The 19,951-nt window shown below is 37.0% G+C and overlaps 1 protein-coding gene across 1 annotated transcript in view; it reads right to left on the bottom strand.

Moving 5' to 3' along the window:
* Nucleotides 1-19,951, bottom strand: part of LOC129365795 (uncharacterized) — a 74,636-nt gene that overhangs the window by 17,356 nt on the left and 37,329 nt on the right. Inside the window, exons 9-21 of the mRNA XM_055039272.1 lie at nucleotides 17,788-17,929; nucleotides 17,206-17,375; nucleotides 16,217-16,332; nucleotides 15,362-15,525; nucleotides 14,066-14,216; nucleotides 10,553-10,621; nucleotides 9,790-9,879; nucleotides 9,392-9,532; nucleotides 8,050-8,288; nucleotides 7,237-7,322; nucleotides 4,397-4,523; nucleotides 3,781-3,877; nucleotides 1,596-1,739 (exon numbers count right to left, since the gene is read on the bottom strand). Of these exons, the coding sequence (XP_054895247.1) occupies nucleotides 1,596-1,739; nucleotides 3,781-3,877; nucleotides 4,397-4,523; nucleotides 7,237-7,322; nucleotides 8,050-8,288; nucleotides 9,392-9,532; nucleotides 9,790-9,879; nucleotides 10,553-10,621; nucleotides 14,066-14,216; nucleotides 15,362-15,525; nucleotides 16,217-16,332; nucleotides 17,206-17,375; nucleotides 17,788-17,929 (1,736 nt within the window). The remainder of the gene's footprint in view (nucleotides 1-1,595; nucleotides 1,740-3,780; nucleotides 3,878-4,396; nucleotides 4,524-7,236; nucleotides 7,323-8,049; nucleotides 8,289-9,391; nucleotides 9,533-9,789; nucleotides 9,880-10,552; nucleotides 10,622-14,065; nucleotides 14,217-15,361; nucleotides 15,526-16,216; nucleotides 16,333-17,205; nucleotides 17,376-17,787; nucleotides 17,930-19,951) is intronic.

The raw sequence follows: 19,951 nt of genomic DNA, 5'->3' as shown, positions 1-19,951 counted from the left end.
GTTTTCTTCTTTTCTTTCTAACTACTATAATTTATTTTGTTCCTTCTGTGCATCCTGTTTTAAAATGCTAGATAAATAAACAATGTGAGCACTGAACTTTTCAAAGCTAAAAGCCAGTAAGTTAGTGGAGCAGCATGAGGTTATTTGGACTTTTGAACAGATCCAGACTGCATGTTATCCCAGAAATTACCCTTCGACAGCAAATAAAAAAGCTTGGATGCTTATTCAAAGTTGTTTTTTGTTGAAAAATGCAGATTTCAGAATACAACATTCAAACAAAAGGTCAAGAAAATGTTAACGAGCGAGGTTGCACAGAGCACTCTCTCCTGGTGAGAAACCCTAAATGTCACATTTGTTTACATCCAAACCTCCAACGGCCACATTTTTAAGAAGTCAGCGGTCTAATTTCTGAGTTAAGACGGGAACTTATGGACAGGAAGGACGAAAGTTCTGCCGTTTTCCCTTCAGAGCGTCCAGAACTCGCTGTGACAGATTTTCCGGCTTTCTGCTGACTCAGCCGGTCGGTGGGCTCATGCATTAAACATTCGAGCTGTTAACAGCCTGCAGTACGTCCCTCGGTCTGTCTGTCTGTCCAGTTAGACCTCCCTGCTGCTGTCTCTGCTGTCATAAAGATGAATAACTGCTGTTATCTAGACGAGGGTAGACAAAAAACGTTTGCAAAGCAAATGAGAGACAAAAAGGGAGAAACAAACGGGGGGATTTTAAAAAAAACATAAGTGGAGTGGAGTTAAGTGAGAAGTCATCGCTCTGTCTCTGGCAGGGGTCAGAGCGGTGGCTAAATTAGCCCTTCTTCATGTAATGAGTCCCACATCGATCCAGCCTTAAGGGCCATTAGTTTTAATGGAAATGCCTAAAATGTGTGAAACTACAGAACATCTGAGCATAACAGAAATGTTAAACTGTTGGTTTGGATACTTTACATGAACAACTGATGTGAGAAGGTGAAAATGACCATAATCTGCAGCAGGGCAGCAATTTTAGGTGAAAAAATTAACACACCTCTTTGTCAGAGGTGGTTGGAGAGAACTCTTAAAGGGGGCAAAATTAACTTTTTGAAAGTTTTTATGTTTCCATTTGAGTCTCAAATGCTTTTAAACACAAAACAACCGTTTAAAAAAAGAAACCGTGCAGTCATTTTCTGGCAAAAACACGTTTTCTGGTGTCTGGAAAAGGAGCTGTTTCAAAAACCTCCTGGTTATTAAGTCATAATCAAGCGTTACCTAGCAACCCCAGCCCATCACCTAGCAACCAAAAGCAGATCTCCAACACGTTTGGTCAGCTGTTTTTACCACTGTATGCGCTGTACAATGGCTGCTGGAAAAGACAGGTGTTTAGTTGGTGACTTACCATTCAGAAACTACTTAATGCATTGTTGTTGTGCAGGAGGCTCCACTTCTGCTTGTCAAAGATTTACGGTTGTTTAACTGCACAATTGTTTGCGGCCATTTTCTCTTGTGAGTGTAAGAGTTGAGGCCAGCAGCAGCTTAATTGGATTTAAAGCAGCTAAAAATGTAACAAAAGTAGTACAGTAGCTCTATAAGACTGGAGTCGAGCTCAAATCTCAGTACCCTCACCTTGGCAAAGCGTCTGTTATACTGGGCCACCACTGTGGGATCAGGACACTCCAGTTTCTTGATGATCTCAAAGCTCTGGTTGAGTTGAGTGAAGATGTCCACCACTGAACTGGAGAACAGAACGTGCTCCGATGTTTGCTGGAACTGCAGGAAGAGTCAGAAGACGACACATTTCTGTAACTACAGTCAAACAGCTGCTCTCAGACAATCTAACCGCTGCACTTACAGTATTGAGTGTTGCTACACAGGAAGCCATCAGATGGCTGGATATGCTAGCTAAAATGCTAATTGTACCCAGATAATTAGAGAATCAAATTTCTGGCTTCTGCTGTTGGTTCCTTTCAGTTCTCACAGCAAAAACACACAAAAAAGTTTTTGGCCCAGATTCTAGTGCAAATATCTAAATACTCTCGAAATGAGAATAAATTAACTTATGAGTAACTTTTCAGCAAGATATATGAATTTGTTTTAAGTAAATAATTCTTTAATATTGATTTGAAAAATGTACTGGTTTCATTGGTAGATTATTTCACCTAAAATGTTTTGTAAGTAAGTGAAATAATCTGCCAACAGGACTGAAACTTCTTCATCAATATTAACGAATTATTGACAAGTACCTTTCAGAAAAGTTACTTGCAAGTTTTTTCTATAAAGATATTTCCTTTGGAAGCTAGACCAATAATACTTGGTAAGAGTTTGAATTTTTGTAGTGCTTTAACTCTTAAAACATCACAGCTGGTTTTCAAAGAGACTGACGAGATTAATGAGATAAAAATGGCATCATATTATTTCACTTAAATAATTTTTGCTTTATTATTTAAAGATGATGGAGAAAGCTGACATGAAAATAGAGTATATGTCTACTAATTAAAAAAATTCTAAAAAATTTTATGAAATACTTCTTACTAATTAGTGTCATTTGGTAATTATAAATCAAAGCTAGTGAAAATCACACGCGGCGTCCCTCAGGGCTCCGTTCTCAGCCTGCTTTTGTTCCTACACAATTTGACCAGCTCATATTATGAAGTACAACATAATCTCTTGTAATATATACTATCCATGCTGATGACAACCAGTTTTACATTTCTGTCTTGTTTTAGGTAAGTTAGAATTACTCAAATTATTTGTATTTCTTAAATTCAGTGAGGACATTTTTTTTTAGAGATTATTATTGGATCAATTTATTTGATGCGTATTGATCATTGATGATTGCACACTATAAAATATGTTTGCTCTCTAATTAGTGGCTGAATGTTGTTTGATTTACCTTGTTGCTGAAATGTGTGATACAATTAAACTTTATTGATTCATAATCAAAACTAAATCAAAACCTAAAGTGTTCAGTGTTAAACTTCTCCCTTATTAGATTAAACTCCAGCTTTCAGGAGCCAAAAGGCTCTGAAGATAAAGTGCAGCTTCTGAGGAGACCAAGAGTTCAACACACAGCGCTTGTTCATCATCCTGTAAAACCGGGTTCTTGGTGGCCCAAAAGAAGCGCCGGCTGAACCTGGATCAATAAAACGATCCAGGAAGGGGTCTGTGACCTCGAGTTCATCAGGCAGAAGGTGTAAATTAACGGCTTCTGTTCTGCTGCTGCGCTCAGGGTCCAATTCAACAATCTGATAAGAAACTCAGAAGACAGTCGGTCCTGCTGCCGGAGGCAACAAGAACCAAAACTGACACATTTGGTGTGAAAACTGGATTTGCTTTCAGAGAAATGTCCTGGAAGAATCCTGCTTTTTTATCCCCTCTTTAGATTTTTATTTTCATCCATCCATGTCTGTCTGTCGAACGTTCACCTTTAGACACCAACTTCACACTTAATTTAACTCCCACAAATCAAAAGCTGAGACCATTTTGAACTATAATAAGATAAATTTTCTAAAGAACATTTAACAATGGAGCTGGAATACATTTTAAATATCCAAAATAAGTGAACAAAACATCCAAAACAACAGTAATAGGTTCGTCAGTGAATCAGTTTTTCTGAGCCCTAGATTCATTTATCTGATTAAAAAGTTGAATGTTTAAGCATCACCTCATTGGGTTTTGCAGTAAGAAGCGACATGCATGAGATCAACCTGGGATCAGTTCGCAGGACGGAAACATTGTTAAATTACAGATTGTGGAGACAGTTAAATGTTTTTCATTATTTATAGTTGTTTTTTGTTAAATGAAAACTCACCCCTTCTCTCTTGTCTCTCTCCAGAGCTCCGGACATGAACTCCATCGACACCTCCTCGTTCTCGGCCAGCCAGGCCAGAACAAACTGGAGGAACCACCTGCAAAAACGCAGGCAGGACAAATCAAAGATTTCCCACCACCTTCACTAATGAAGATGTCCTGAAGAACGGGGGGCACCTTCCCAACCTACCACCAGGTAGAAAGGTCACGTCAAGTCAGAAAAAGGTTGACAATGATTTTGCGCAAAAAAATGTCTGAACATGATTTTTGAACCCCCATGTACCTATCTTAACCTGTTTAAGGAAGCATAAGAGGACATCTTTAATGTCGTACTCTTCACTCAGTCTACAGAAGTTGTTGAACTGGCCAGACACTTTAGTGCTCAATATCTCCTGCAGTTTGGGAAGGAGCAGTGATAGATGTGTAAAGAGACATAAGTTAGCAAACATTTGTTTAGTTCAGAGTGAATTCAAACCCAGAACCATCTTGTAGCAAGGCAGCAGCCGCTTCACTGTGTAGCTCAATACGCAGCACATTGGGGACAAATTAAACAATTGATCAAAAATCGATAGGGAGGAGCTTCGCTTTGAAATATGGGGAAAGGAAGAGCGCCTTACGCTGAGTATTCAGGCACAGCGTCTGCGAAGGCGGGCAGCTCCTTCACATACTCGTTGTACAGCCACTTGACTTTGAAGTGCAGGTTCATGTAGTCTGAAGACTTGCACAGCTTATGGTTCTCATGCTCTGCAAAAGGAAAACAGAAAAATTATACAGATTAAACAAAGAAAACAGCTTAAAGCTGCAGCAAAAGACCTGCTTTCAACAGAACCAATCAATATAAATAACCCTTCATACCTGACGTGATAATATTTCTGGGATTTTGATACCGACTAGATTATCAATATTGCATTGCTATGAAAGGTGGAGGAGTAAGTGTCTATTTTCTATCAAAAATATAAATTTAAGTTCATGTTAGTCTATCAAACTTGCTATTGTGATTTTATATATTTTCAGTGATATTATGTGAAGTTATTTTGAAAGTATTGTCCATCATTAAAGTGCATCAAGAATTGGGGCAAATTAGCCAACATTTAATTATTTAGTGTTGCCATGCAAGCAAAAAAAGTATAAACATTTTATAGCATGTTTGTGGTTTCACAATTCATTCATTTTGTTTCATTTTTTTTAAAACAATTAAAAGATTTTTAATTGTTTTTCTGTATTTTAATGCAAAAGTGGAGTAAATATAAATTTCATTTTTTAAAAAAAATTTGTTTAGTTGATAAAAATAATTTCTTAAAGGGTTAAACAGGTTTTGTTGCTGGTTCTACAAAGAAAACTGAGCCAAAATTCCTCAACACTAATAGAAAAACTTATTGCCTGTTATTGGAAATGTTTAATGGACTTTTTGCCACAAAGAGTACAACAATAGAAGAAAATTATTTTTTCAGATAAAACCAGATTGGATTTCATTATTTTTTCCCTTATGAAGTGAAATTAATTTAAAAACAGCCTTATGCATCAACGTTAACTCTGATATTGGTGTAAGTGGGACTAAAAAGCAGAACAATGAAAATGTGTTTCAGTTTTTCTAAGGATTTGTAATTACAAGAATAAAGTTTGATCATTTTTAATATTATGCTAGTCTGTTTGTTTATCTACCTCATTTTTCATCATGCATCTGTCTCATGGTGACAGTTTTAAAAAAATTTGAACAAAACAATAAACAATAAATTATTTGCACACCGATCCCCAACTTTAATTCATATTTAGGACATAAATTAAGTCCCTACAAGGCTTAGTTTCCATGGAGCGGTATGACACAGGTTGGTGCACTTCAGTACGCCACTTCGTCTGTTTCCATTGTAAAAGTGGCATTTAGTGGAAAAAAATTCGAAATGCTAAAATACACACACACACACACACACACACACACACACACACACACACACACACACACACACACACACACACACAGAAAGTCTTACCAGCATAAAAATCAACTCTGCGGATGTGAAATGTGGCAGGAGCTGAGACGGTAACAGAAGAATGAGTGAAGCAGAGAGTTCAGAGAGCGAGAAGAAAGCGTGATGCGTTAACAAACAGAGGAGGATGAATTTATAAAATAACACTGAGATCACACAAAATCAGAACCAGAATAAAAAATTTCACTATTTACGAATGATCTAATACTTCAGGATAAAACATGTTGCAGGACTTTCTACAAGTGTCAGTAGAGCTACAGTGAAGGAGATTTACATTTATAAATAATATAGGTTGAGGAAAGTTTGACTATTTCCACAGGAAGGTTTTATTTAGTTATATTAAATATAAGTTCTCACATAGTTTCAACCCATTACGAGGAGATTCTCAAGACAGAGGCACTTTCACTGTGGCCACACGTTGCTGCATGCTGTCAGTTAGCTGTTAGCATGACATCTAGGACAACCTAAAAATCGCTACTGCTCATTAGATTAACAAAAAACAACTTTCATAACTTAGTAACAAGAGGAAACCCACAAATCTTGATTTCTAAGCTAACACTGCTTTGAAACAATTGTTAGCGGCTATCTTTAGACTTTGGACTCCTTTATTGTCCATTAAACTTACATAAAATGGAAATTTATCTACAAAGATTAGCATGTCATTCTGTCAGATAAACAAATACTACTGCTATGCTAACCCAGTCAGCATTAACTCTTGGAAACAATGATTTTCCAAAGAGGAAAACCCCCTAAATCTTCTGAATATATGTTTTATTTTTCTTAATTTATTTTAATTTCACCTTTATTTAAACAGGTTGTCTATGACGGCGTTCTTGAGCCAATATACACAGAAAAAAAAGATTATATTGCCACCAAAAATCTTGGAAATGTTGAGATTAATCCTAGAATTTTTTGCCTATTCAAACGCAGATACGTTCTTGTTTCTTCTAGAAAATTTCAGAAATTTTTGGCAAATTGTTTTTCTATCTGCAATGGCTCATTTAAAAAAAAAAAAAAAACAAACAAAAAAAACCCCTGTATTCAATTTGTTTCAAATTTAATTTTAGGGGTTTTATGATAGTAGTCTTTAAAGTTTTGATAAAAACAACTATTGCTTAACTTTTAATCTTTTCTGACTGGTAAAATAACTGGCTTGTTTTTTTTGTTTTACATATTTAATTGAAATGCCAACAAGAGAGGAATAACAATATTTAATGCGAGTTTAACAGCAAATAGATGAGTTTTGTATGATACCCTGAATATGTTGCATAGAAATAGAAACAATGATAAATGCACTATGATAATATAAACACCTATTGACTATTGGCTACATTGCCTCACCATTGTTCCAGCGATAGTGATCAACTTTATCCAAAACTGAAGGAAATGATAAAGAAGAATGAGAAGAGAGTTGATGCCGTGGATTTAGAGGGAAGGATGGAGATGGTACCAACCAGCAAACGTGATTTTACCTTCCAGAGCATATTTCATGTCCTGAGCAAAGAGAGTCCACATGACCTCAGCGCTGACTTTACCCACGTTGAGTTCCTGAGGAAATCTAAAAGGGTCAGAAAGGAACAGCTAAATGTGAACAACTGAAGTAGTTTTTGTGTATCTTTGTCACTTTTTGGTTCCTTTGTTCTGAATAGTGTGTGGGGGTGTGTGTGCGTGTGTGTGTGTGTGTGTGTGTGTGTGTGTGTGTGTGTGTGTGTGTGTGTGTGTGTGTGTGTGTGTGTGTGTGTGTGTGTGTGTGTGTGTGTGTGTGTGTGTGTGTTGGGATCAAGGTTGTGGAATTCACAGTGTCCCGCTGATCAGGACAGGGAATGTTGTTTTTACTGTGATGCTGATTCATTTACTTTATTTATGCCATATTTCAGCATTGACTGCCTTTCTTAGAATCTAATTTTAACAGTCCCTACATAAGAATCAGACAGAAGTAGAATTCTTTAAGCATCCAGCATGCTGACATGAGTAAGTCATCATCAGAGTAGCCATGATGGCAAATCATTTTATGTCATCATTGCTGCCATATTTGAGTTACAAAATAATAATTTAAAGACTTCTGATGTTGTCTGATGGACCAACTTTCTCAATAACAAAGTTGAAGTGAATGACAGAAAAATCTAAAATTTTTATGACATTTTATGCATTTAAATCTTGATGTGCTAATTTGAAGTGACAATAAAGAAACTGAATTTACCTTGATCATGAAAATAAGTGTAAACCTGTTCAGGTGAATGAAAAGGAAGTAAATGTGAGCACTAATCAAAGCGGTCGGTACTGACTGGTTGATGACGGGCGTGTAAGAGTTTTTATCTTCCTCGATGATGGACACGATCAGCGTGATGAGCTTCGGCCAGAAGTCCAGGTTCTGGATGCTCGGACCTTGCTCTTCAGGCTGACTCTCCTCTTTTTTCTCCTCTTCCTCTTCTTCCTCCTCTTCCTCCTCCTCCTCCTCTTCACCATCCTCTGCTTCTCCCTCAGCTTTCTCCTTCTTTTTCTTCTTCTTTTTTTTCTCCTCAGGCTGCAAACAGAAAAATCAATTTGAAAAATTTTGAATAGTTGAAAAGAAGAAGACTTTGAGCAATCTTTGCAAACATTTGGTTAATTTATGCACAATAAAAAGACAGAAAAACAAGTTTCCACTCATTAACAGACATATTTCAGAACAAAGTTGTAAAATATTCAGAGGCGCTGATGGTGACTCTTATTAGTCCATTAGTTTGTGGAGCAGCCGTGAGAATAAATTTTACTTCACATAATAATCCTTAAATGCATTTAGAAATACTGAAATGCATCAGAAGATTTTCAAAAACCACTGAAGGTTGAGAAAGTGTTTTATTTAATCTGAAAATATAGACAGAAAGGAACAAATTAAGGATTAAAATAGATAATATTATGGATTATAATAGATCTTATTATTTTCTCATTCTATTTTATTTGTATATTTGATCCTTGTGGTAGAAAAAAAGATATTAATGATCAGATACGATATTATCTATTGTTAATGTGAATATCAAGAAATAGTACACCTTATAATAATAATAGTAACGTGAACTTACCTTTAGTAGTTGACTAGGTTTTAATAAGAAGGTTACAAAGACTACTAGTTATAATTTTAATATTTAATTCTCTTCAGCATCACCACTGTAACCATAGCAGTCATAAACTTTATCTTAATAGTCGAGTTATTATTATTTGATATAAATTTACATTATTAAAATGTCATTGAGGGTCATTTATTAATTAAAAAGCAGAAAAAAATTTATTAGAAAACTACAGTCAATAAAAAAGATATGAAAATACACAACAAAAACAATGTGAGGCAGCGCATATTTAGGCTCAACATTTGGGCTAAAGAAGGCACAAATTTAAAGACAAAAGTAAAATTAATTAAATTTATATTTGCATATATAAAAAGATTTAATGTGAATATTAAAAAATATATATTTAATTTAAACATGTAAATAAATTTACAGAGTGATAAATTATTAGTCTAAACTCTGTAAGTCTGATTGATTTTTATTTAACAGCTGTGCAAACTTCCGGGTCGTATTAAAAGTTGTTCAGTTCGTTAACGGATCACAGATGTGAGTGAACGTAGCTGATCGACAGACTGACGCTCACCTGCGGGTCGGCAGGCTGGAACTGGCGGCTGAAGAGCTCCAGGCAGTTGTTGAAGATGTATTCGTAGGTGGAGTTCAGGCAGGCCTTGACGCAGTCCCGGACCACGTTGGCGGCTCTGGGCGGGCTCGGCAGCTCCAGGACCTGAACATCAGCAGACAGTGAGCAGGAGGACGGGCAGCAGCGAACAGAACCAAACAGAAACACTTCATGAAACCGTCATGGTGTTATCTTTAAAGCAACCTGGTGGTCTGTCACGATAACTGCAGGACAAACTGCCTGAAAAGCACAAAGTTAGCGTATTTGTTTGCTTAACTTCTCTCTATTAGGCTGAGAAGTTATCAGGTGTGTTTAATTCATTCACAGCATGAAGCTTCATAAGTCAGATGTTTTTCTGTCACCTTCATCCTGAAGAAGGTGATGCTGGTGAGAAGATCTACCGTCGATTTCAGATCGCTGAGTCGAGCCTTGTTGCTGGCTGGGAAGTTATTCTACAAATAAAAACAAAAAATGTTTATTTAACATTACAACTAACTGCTTTTTATAACTGGCAGTGGATAAGATTTAGTAAAAGTCGGCTTATATAGTCTTAAATAGCCGTTAAATGCATTTTGTTGTGTATTTGCAGTCCCCAAGAGAGCAGAAACGTTTTTTTTTTCCTGTTTTGTTGCTCTGTAAACATCTTTGTTATGATTTGGATCATATTTTATAATCCATTCAATATTCTCTATTCTCTATTACGTTTTTTGATCAATAATGTCACAGCATTTCCTTTAGAAGAACTAAATGAAGTTTTGGACTTCCAGCTAACAAGTTCTGCAAATCCAAAAAACTTCGAAACAACGGACACAACAAAGCAAATAACACTAAAATGAAACTTTATTATGGCTGAATATGATGAAGTGGACGCTCTGCAGCCTTGAGGGGGTGAAGGGTGAAGTCCCACTTCATATAATGATTTAAATGTGAAAATTAAGGATTAATCTAATTAAATGTTTTGGAAGACAATGAGAAACTAGTGGAAATGGGAGAGAAAAATATGGAGTTTCCATTTTCATGCAGATAATTTCAAACTTATGCATTATCTTCTCAGAAAATATTTTCCTTTCTTGCATTAAAACCACTTATTTTCATCTGCTGATGATGCTAAAAGCTTCCACTCACTCTGTACATGGAGAGGTCGATTCTCAAAGAGTTGTGCAGCTGATCCAGGAGCTTCACAAAACGATCCCTCTGTTGGAGGAAAACCAAGAGAAATCACAGAAACGTTTCACAGATTCTTAGAGTTGTTTAGTCTGCAAGGAAAATCCATGCATGAGAAACACTGCAGACATGCAAAACAGAAAATATTATGAAAGAAAATCTGCAAGATGAAATTCACATGTAATATTCAGTTTGTAGATATTACAAACAACTCTTCTCTCTACAGATGGGTAACTTCCTTTCGTCAGTTATTTTTACTGAAAGAATCTTAAACTTGCGACACAGAACAGCTAATACTGATAATTTGCAAAGTTAATGTTTAATCAAACTCCAGGCAAATGATTAGTGATAAGCAATCAACATATTTCCATGAGAAAACAGTAAGAAACTGTTAGAAACTCAGTTAGAAGGAAGCTAATGAAGCTACAGCATCGGTTACACACTACTAATGATGCACATCTTAATTTATGATATCTTAGTTTCTCTAATATTCTATAGATATTCTCATGGTTCCAGGCGTAAATAAAGGTTAATAAAAAATATACATTAACTTATGAAGGTACAATACTGGTCGGGCACATGATTTAGCAACAAAAAGAGTTTTTGAATTGAAAATGTTAGCAACGATATATAGTTTCTGATTAAAATGCAATGACATACCCTGCAATTAACATTTATAGTCCCGTTTTTGCTCTTGGGTCTTTTCAAACACTAAATATGACACATAAATCAACGTTTGTTCTGTTCAATTCATTTGTACTTCTGTATCTCATTTATAGAATAGAGCTCTATCAGGACGGCTCTATTTCTGTGGAAAAGACACAAACTCACAGTTTTTAGGATCACAAATATTGAAGCTACTTTATTTACTTGAATATAATATCTCAAAATGTTCTAATTATGTTTTTGCCATTTGAAAGCAGGTTGATCTCAGTATATATTCTTAAAAAGCAGGCATAAAGGAGTTGCTGGATCCTCTAACTCGGCTCTCTCATCTGAATTATGGCCAGCAGTGGTGTCCCCAATGCTTATTTTTATCCGCTTTCCTCCACATTGCATTGGCTGCACAAATGTGTCTGCATGACAAGGGAAAGAAAGAACCTGCTGGTTGGAGGGAGAGTTATCTACCGCGCAGGGAGTCACGACTTGGACAACAAAGTGAGGAACCAGACTGGGTTTTATCTCAGATTACTGGAAAGCTGGGCTTCCACTCTCACTGCTTATGATCTGATTGGTTACAAGATGTGGAAATGATTCCCAAAATGCAGCATTTTTATTATGCAACCATTTAAAATTATATTTGATGCCTCCCTTTAGGCCATCAGAAAAGTGGAAACTAAGGTTTGCAGGCATACCAAGAAAGTTTCTGTGCATAAAAATAAATAAAAAAATCTTTGTATTTTTTACAAAAATTACAATAATCCTCAGAGTTTTGGTTTTTGTTATGCTTCTGGAGTGTCCCATGGAGGCAGGAGCAACACAAACAGAAAGACGGAGAATCGCAGAGCGTGTAGGACGGCTTTGTGAGTCACGACAGTCGTGACAAAAAAGAAGAGGGAACAAGTGGAGGAAAATCCACAACTGTAAAGAAATGAAGTTGCATTCTACTCAACCATGTGTCGCTCCTCTTACAGAGGCGGTATCATGTAAAATCAAGTCTTTTTTTTTAGCTTTACATCGTTTTTTATCAAAAATGTACCTGAAGTGCTTTGATTCTTTCAGGCATGTTTGAGAAATCCTCTAATCTCCATGGAAATCATTCAGCGGTGCAAAACCCCTGGATGGCCCTAGTCCCGCTTTAAGAGGATGAAGCTCCTCCTCCACTTAGCTCCTTCAGACTAGCCAGCAGCAATTAGCAAACACCTGGTGACACTGTGCATTTACTGAGCTCATCGCAAGAGCTACTTTTCAGTGAAACACTGATAAAAATGCATTTATTATCAACATGGCATCACAACAAGAGCCATGTTGTGATGACTTCCTGAAGGCGGAGCTTCAGAAAAAGCAGGAGCTTCTTAAAGAGAGAGAAGCCCAACTTTGAGGTGTTGAAATGTGGAGTAAAATTTCCTTATGTCATATTTATATCAACTGAAGGTAATGTAGTTAATTTATTGTGCTATAAAATGTCTCTATGTTGCTGGGAAAAACATAATACTGCCCCTTTAAAATCTTACCTTAACTAAACCGTATGAATCTGTTCAGATTTTGGACGCAAAGCTCATTTTGGATTGGGCTTAAACAGAGAGTTGGACTTTATGTTGCATATCTGAGTGGTTTAAAAGCATTTACTGTGCCTGTAATTGTGATTTATCCTTCATTAACATACATAATAAAATTCTTGGCTTTCCAATGGGGTATAATTCGTATGAGCCCCCAAAACTTTAAAAGTTTTTATTCAACTGAAATATTTTTAAGGCACTAATTTCCTCACACAGCTTTAGAAAACCGTCATTAATAACAGATAACGCAGAATCTGCATTATGCAAAACTAGTTTTGCTTTTGAGAAACAAGAACATCAGAGAAAGAGAATCCAGGGGGATAAATGTTACTTTTTTATAAGGAGCAACAGAGAAGAGAAACTGCAACTCCATTAGGAAATCTGAATGAAACCATTAAATGAGACGAAACTGAGACAGAAAATAAAACTGCCTCCCTGCTGTCTCTGGTATTTTATCTGTGGTCAAAAATAAAAAATATGTGGACGAGAAATATAGGATCGATTATTCTGAGAAAATTAGAGGCTTGAAAACATGTTTTTGTACCTGCAGTGAAAGAAATCCAGAACAATTTAGAGTTTCACCTGAACCTATTTCATCAAAGTATTATTGTTTAACGGAGCAAATTTTAAATCACAAACTGTATTGGTTTTCTCAATTGCTAATCTAGCATCAGATTATGTTCTGGTCTGGGCTCTGATTGGCCCATTCCCAGAATATATTTATGTTGTAAAGGTTTTCCATGACAGCAAAAAGCAACAAAAGTTGAAATTTTTTCCAACTTTCTTGTGTTTTGTTGCTAATTGACATGCTAACATCTAAAACGTGAAACAAAATGGCTTCTGTTAAACTTTTATGAAAAGGTTTTTGATATGGGCGACGTGGGCAATTGCCCAGGGCATCATCAGAAAGGGTTGGGGATCCTAACCTTAGAAAACAGAATATATCTTATCCACCTGTTGTTCCATGAACAAGTTTGACATAATTGAAAATAAAAGCAGTAATATATAGATTTTGTTTTTCTTTTTTCTTACATACACATTTTTGTCAAGAAATGTATTTTGTTTTCCAACAAAGGCTTGGAAAAGGAAAATACAAAACAAAGTATATGCATTTCTTGACAAAAACAAATCCGTAAAGAAAAGCCAAAGGGAAATATATACATTATGACACATCCAAACGAACTGACAGCTCGACCCGTGAGAAAAACACCAGAAATGTGCCGTTTGTTTCCCCGTGACTGCGGCGGTCACTCACCCCAAAGTTGGAGGCAGCGAATCTGGCGGGAGCGGAGACGTTTGTGGAGGCAGTGGGGTGGGCGTAGAAGGCATTGATGTTGGCCAGCAGGGTGCTCATCACTGCCGGCACTCCTGACAGCATGTACTTAGAGGACAGGCAGGAGAAATGCCTGGAGGGATGGAGGAAAACGGTCAACGTTTCTGAGTGGCAAAGAAATAAACAGCCTTATTTTTACAAATAAACTACAACTAAACAGAAAGTACGGCTTTATTTCGGTTAGTCTGATTGGGGATTCAGAACCAGGAAATAAAAACCTGCTGAGTCATGCACGAGCCAGGCGTTCTTTGGCTGCCATGTTGATTCCAGACTTTTATAAGCAGCAGCAAAGCAGAAACCTCTGGAGGTGTAAAAATGTAACTAAGATTTTTTTACATTTATCCCTTTTTTATTTCATTAAAAATGACAAAACACATTTTTAAAACGTGTTTTTTTTTATTTCAATCGTTTCCTACGCGACTTGAACAACAAAGTATTCACTTAATCAATTAAATTGATTCATCGCTCAGTCCTACTGCCAGCTTAGGTTTGTTAAGGTCTTACTAATATAACTTTTGTTTATAGTCCTGGCGGGAAAAAATTATAATTTTAATGAAAAAGAAAAAAAACTTCTAAAAATCACAAGAAAATAGATAATTTTAATGAGATAATATCCAGGCTTAATGAAAAAAACCATGGGTCATTAATTTATAATTTTTTTGTTTTGGAGTTAATTACAACTTCATTTTCTGTTAGTGAAAGCTTTGTGTTTCAATCCCAGTTTTAATTTAGCATTAGCATCTTTGTTTTCTCCACAGCTTCTTTTCCACGGGGTGAAGTCTGGTTCAGCTCTAATTCATCTAATTCTGGGATTATAGATGAAATTATATCAGTTTGCATTTGCTTGTATGTGGGTATGTGAGCACAGCGAGTCTTTCTCTCCATCTGATCACAGAGGGGGAAAACTCAGGCGCGGCAGGTCATACATTTTCATTACATGAGATAAACTGATTTTCATTCTGTTTATAGTTCATGAAACCCTCATTGACCCTTCACATACACACACACACACACACACACACACACACACACACACACACACACACACACACACGCACACACACACACACACACACACACACCCACACACACACACACACACACACACACACACACACACACACACAGAGCTGTTCAGAAACAGTAATATGAAACATTTCCTGATTTAATTCAACTAAAATCCAGGATTAATTGGTGAACTGCAAGCAGCTAGCTTACGTCATGGCCTGGTAGATGGACTCCACGCCGTAGCGCATCGCAAACTCGTCCACGACTTCCTGTTGAACTTCGTCAAAGTAGACCTTCCAGGCATCATCGCCCTGAGCGGACGGCATCTTCACCATTCCGCCTCCCTCGATGTCCGTCGAGTAGTGAAACATGTTCTGAACGCAGAAAGAAAACAACTCAAAGAATTAGAAGCTAAAATGGTGACAAAAATTTGCATTTCAATTCAAACTCAGTGAAGTTTATTTACATTACATAAATTAACTACAACATCTTTTACATCCCACTCTGCTGTTTCCAAACTCAACATTTACAATCGCAAGTGAAAATGTCTGCAAGCAACAGCTCATAGTTGAAAAGCAGAAGTGGAACCACCTGGACAACCAACATGTTCTAACAGATCTGTAAACTTTAAATTCTAATTAACGTTTAACACTGGAACTGGAAGAAATTTCAAATATCTAAAAATAAATAAACAAAACAACAAAAACAACAAATAAAATAATTTTTGAAGGTAAATTCTGTTCAATTTGACTAGTTGGCACTAAAGAACCAGACTGAAGATTTGTATCATCCAGTTTTTGGTAGAAAGGAGACAAATCAATAAATCATGCAAATGGAAATTATGCTATATTTAATTTATGATGCGGTTGATTGATTGATTGATTGATTGATTGATTGATTGATTGATTGATTGATTGATTGACTTATTGGGACAGACCTACATGGGCTGTTTTCAGAAGCAGCAGAGACTCGAATAGAAGTACAAAAATGTGCAAAATGTGATTTAACAAATGTTTGAAGCGATTTCAGATTCTGAGTTAGTAACCCTGATTCTTCAGTTCGTACCTCGTGAAGGCAGGTGTACTGCACATGGTACGGCGCCACCTTCTCCTCCCCCTCGATCTCCACGCTGATCTGAAGGCGGACGGCGCCGGACACCGCAGACTTGTCGGTTCTCTTCTCTGACAGTGAAGACAAACAGTCAGAGTTTTACAGTGAAACCAAAGCTTCACTCAGCATGAGCTGAGCTTAAAGTTGAATGAGTAGAACTGGTGCAGCTTCATGTTTTGTTTTTCTTCATCTGATGTAAATTAATGGGTAATTATTAAGTTTCTGCAGAATTTGACGACATGCTGAGGAAGGAAAGTGACTTAAAGAACTGTGTTTCTACACCATGTTCCAAATTATTATGCAAGTGATATTTTCTCAGATTTTCTGAAATGGACAATGCAAATGATGGTCAGTATAATTTTCAAGTCATGAACTATTACAGTATAAATCTAATTTTACTGAGCAAAGCTCCCAATGAGAACAGTATTTGTTTCAAACATAAAAAACTCAAAATGCTCTGCTCCAAATTATTCTGCACAGCAGGATTTCTAAACATTTTATGGATTATAAAGAATTGCAGTCATTCTGTGAATGTGCAGCAGGTCACATGTACTAAAATCAAAAGCTATTTCAGTCAAAAACATCTTAACAGACAGTTACATGTCAACATTGGAGCTTCTTTGATATCACCCTCTCAAGAAACAGAGCTGCTGTTTGATATGACCTGCATTAAACCCTCAGATCTTCTGCTTGAGGAAACTCCACAGGTTCTCAGTAGGGTCAGAGGTCAGAGGAGGATGGTGACACACCATGAGTTTCTCCCCTTTATGCCCATGGCAGCCAGTGACACAGTGTTATTCCTAGCAGCATGAAATGGTTCATTGTCATGCATGAAGATGATTTTGCTACTGAAGCTACGGCTCTTCTTTTTGAACCATGACACTCAAATCCAATCGGCATAATAATTTGGGACGCGGCGTATATCGTTTTGCGGTAATACGTACCCAGGTTGTACCAGACGTCCATTTCTCCACTCAGGGTTCGGACCTCGATGATGGTCTGACCCAGGAAGTCGTCCGACTCTCTCTTTAGTCGCTGCTTCACTCGCGACTTGATGTCGTCGTCCTCGTCCCACACTCGGAGTTTGATCCGGTCCGATGAATTATGGCACTCGCTGCAAAGGCAGAAGATGAATAAAATTAAACATGAAGAGAGGAAATGTTTCTGCAGGTAAGAACAAATGTGTTGATCTCAAGTTGACTTGGGGAGCAAAAAGTGAAAGTACGTGACTCAAACAATGTCATTGAAATCGCTTGAGATTTTAACTTGATATGACATTTAATTAGGTGTGCCTAAACATTTGAATAAAAAGTGTCCACATATGTAAGGAAATGTAAAAGTGATCTTGTGTCTCTAAAGATGAAAGGTGTTAGTCAGATGAAGGTAAATCAGGAAAATCGTTACTGATTTCTTCATAGATATGAGAGGTTTGAACCAAATCATCTCACCAACGTGGGTTTGCAGTGCGAGCGATTTTAAACAAGGTCATAACAAGCAGGAATGTTTTTCAGAAAATCTGCACTCACAAGCTGAACTTTTCATCCCAGACAGGATTCAGGTTTCCGTAGATGGTCTTTGTTCTCTTCTTGGTTTTCCCCACCTGGATGGTGACGTACGGGTCGCTGGAGCCGGTCCGGTCCTTGGCCTGCAGACCCTGGGCGCTAACCACTGAGGGAATAACGAAAACACACCATGACTGTGGAAATTGCATAAGAAAAACAAACACCTACTCTCTCTTTTTCTCATTCACACACACACACTCATCAAAACAGAAGATATCACCCACACTGTTATGCAAAGACTCGTAACACGGTTTTCATGACTCAGATGCAGGGGAAAAGCGATTAACTAAAGTCATCCAGTGCAACAAGGCAGCAAGAAAACCTTCACAGAAACACGAAGCCTTAATACAATTTAGAAAGCAGTGAAGGTGGAGTGGAATCACTGGAAATAAGATTTTATTATAAAATATTTTAAGACATGAAAATCTCCAAAGATCAGAAATATTCATTCTGTGTGAGCAAAATTGTATTTTTGATGCTGCTTAAATTTTTAAAAGTTTTATGTGACACAATTAAAATAAATTTCTGTTTTCAAGACTATTTAGAATTTAAAATCAGAAAAAAAAATGTGGTGCAGTCATGTTTGGTAAGTTAGAATATTACTAAAAAGTTTATTTTAGTTATGATAAAAGATACGTACTTTCATGCCACACTGTGAAAATAGTTCTACTGGTTTTGGAAACTGAGATTCATAAATCGTCTATCAGAGTTGCACTTGTGACTCTAAATAGTTTTGATCTCTATGTGATCGTTTCTCGATTCTCTGACTGGCTGACGGTGACAGATCACATCACATCAAAGGGAATTTTACATCAATTGTGGGAGAAAGTCCCAAATTAATTTGATCAAAAAGATTCAAAATCATATCCTGTCAGTTAACCATCAACTTTAAACACTTTGCAACATCCTTTTAGATCTGATTGAATTATTTAAAGAGGACATGTTCAAAAAAATGTCTTTTTTTATCCTGTAAATGCATTTTTTAATTGCAGATGGTAAAGTCTGCCTTCATGCCTTGATGAGCAGGAAAAAGAAAAAAAGAAATCCCGTGACCATGAATTAATTTCAGCTTTAAGGTAATCTCTGCATCTTTGGGCTCATCACTGTTGATTGGAGAGACAACCTGTGATGGCTGCCATGGCAACACCGCTGCTACGGCATGCTGGGATGTGTCTGGTCGCTTTGGTAACAGCAGTCGCCTGGATGCTGGGTGAACTGGAGGTAAACATTCCCTGATGTTTGTATCTGCAGAAACCTGACACGAAGTAGCATTCAGACAGCCACTGGAGTTCATGACAACGACCTCAGAGTCACTGAAACAGTTTTCATTTCTCTGAATTTCTAAATATATTTTCCAGGGATGAGGAATTTTCTGCACCTCTAACGTATAGATACGTTGAAGTATGACGTCGAAGTCCTGCCCCCATCTCTCTGGTGGAGGCCAAAAAGCTGCTTGCTAATGCTGACTAGCATTGCTTTTAGCTGTCAAGTTGACAATATATCTCGCTAAATCTTAAATGTGTGAATGTAATATAAAAGAAAAAGGGACGCAGTTCTTCGCTACTATTTGTCAACACTACAACAACTAAATAAGGTCAGGATAACGTTTTAATTTTAAAAAAAAGCAAGGAAGAGAGAAGCAGGTCAGTTATGCTAGCTTGACTTTGACAACCTTAGCATGTAGAGCTGCTGCAGAATTTGGTGTGATTTGATTCAGTTTACAACAAAATAAGGCGATCACACCAGTAAAGCAGGTGTTTAAGGCAGCTAACTGAAACAGAATAATGGCTAATCTACCGCAGTGTTAGAAATCTACATGTAGAGTGGCTTTTATTTGATTCCCTCTAAAGAGCACAACTTTCACTAAGACAGGGAAAACTTTGGAGTCCTGTTTGCACTTCAGTTGAACTGCACAACAGAAACAGCAGTTAAAAAGATCCATGACTTAATCACAGACATGCCACAGCAGAAACAGCAGCCACTGTTTATGGAAGCAGTAATGGACGCCACCGTCTATATGTCGATTTTAAAGTTGTTGAGTAATGGGAGCTGACAGGATCATCACAAGATCATATCGAGACGAAGGAAGCTAATAAAAAGAAACTAATACCAAAGACTTCTAGTGGAG

The sequence above is a fragment of the Poeciliopsis prolifica genome, unplaced genomic scaffold, assembly GCF_027474105.1.
Source record: "Poeciliopsis prolifica strain line A6 unplaced genomic scaffold, Auburn_PproV2 SCAFFOLD014, whole genome shotgun sequence".
Classification (NCBI taxonomy): Eukaryota; Metazoa; Chordata; class Actinopteri; order Cyprinodontiformes; family Poeciliidae; genus Poeciliopsis; species Poeciliopsis prolifica.
This window is presented reverse-complemented; position numbering and strand designations above follow the sequence as displayed.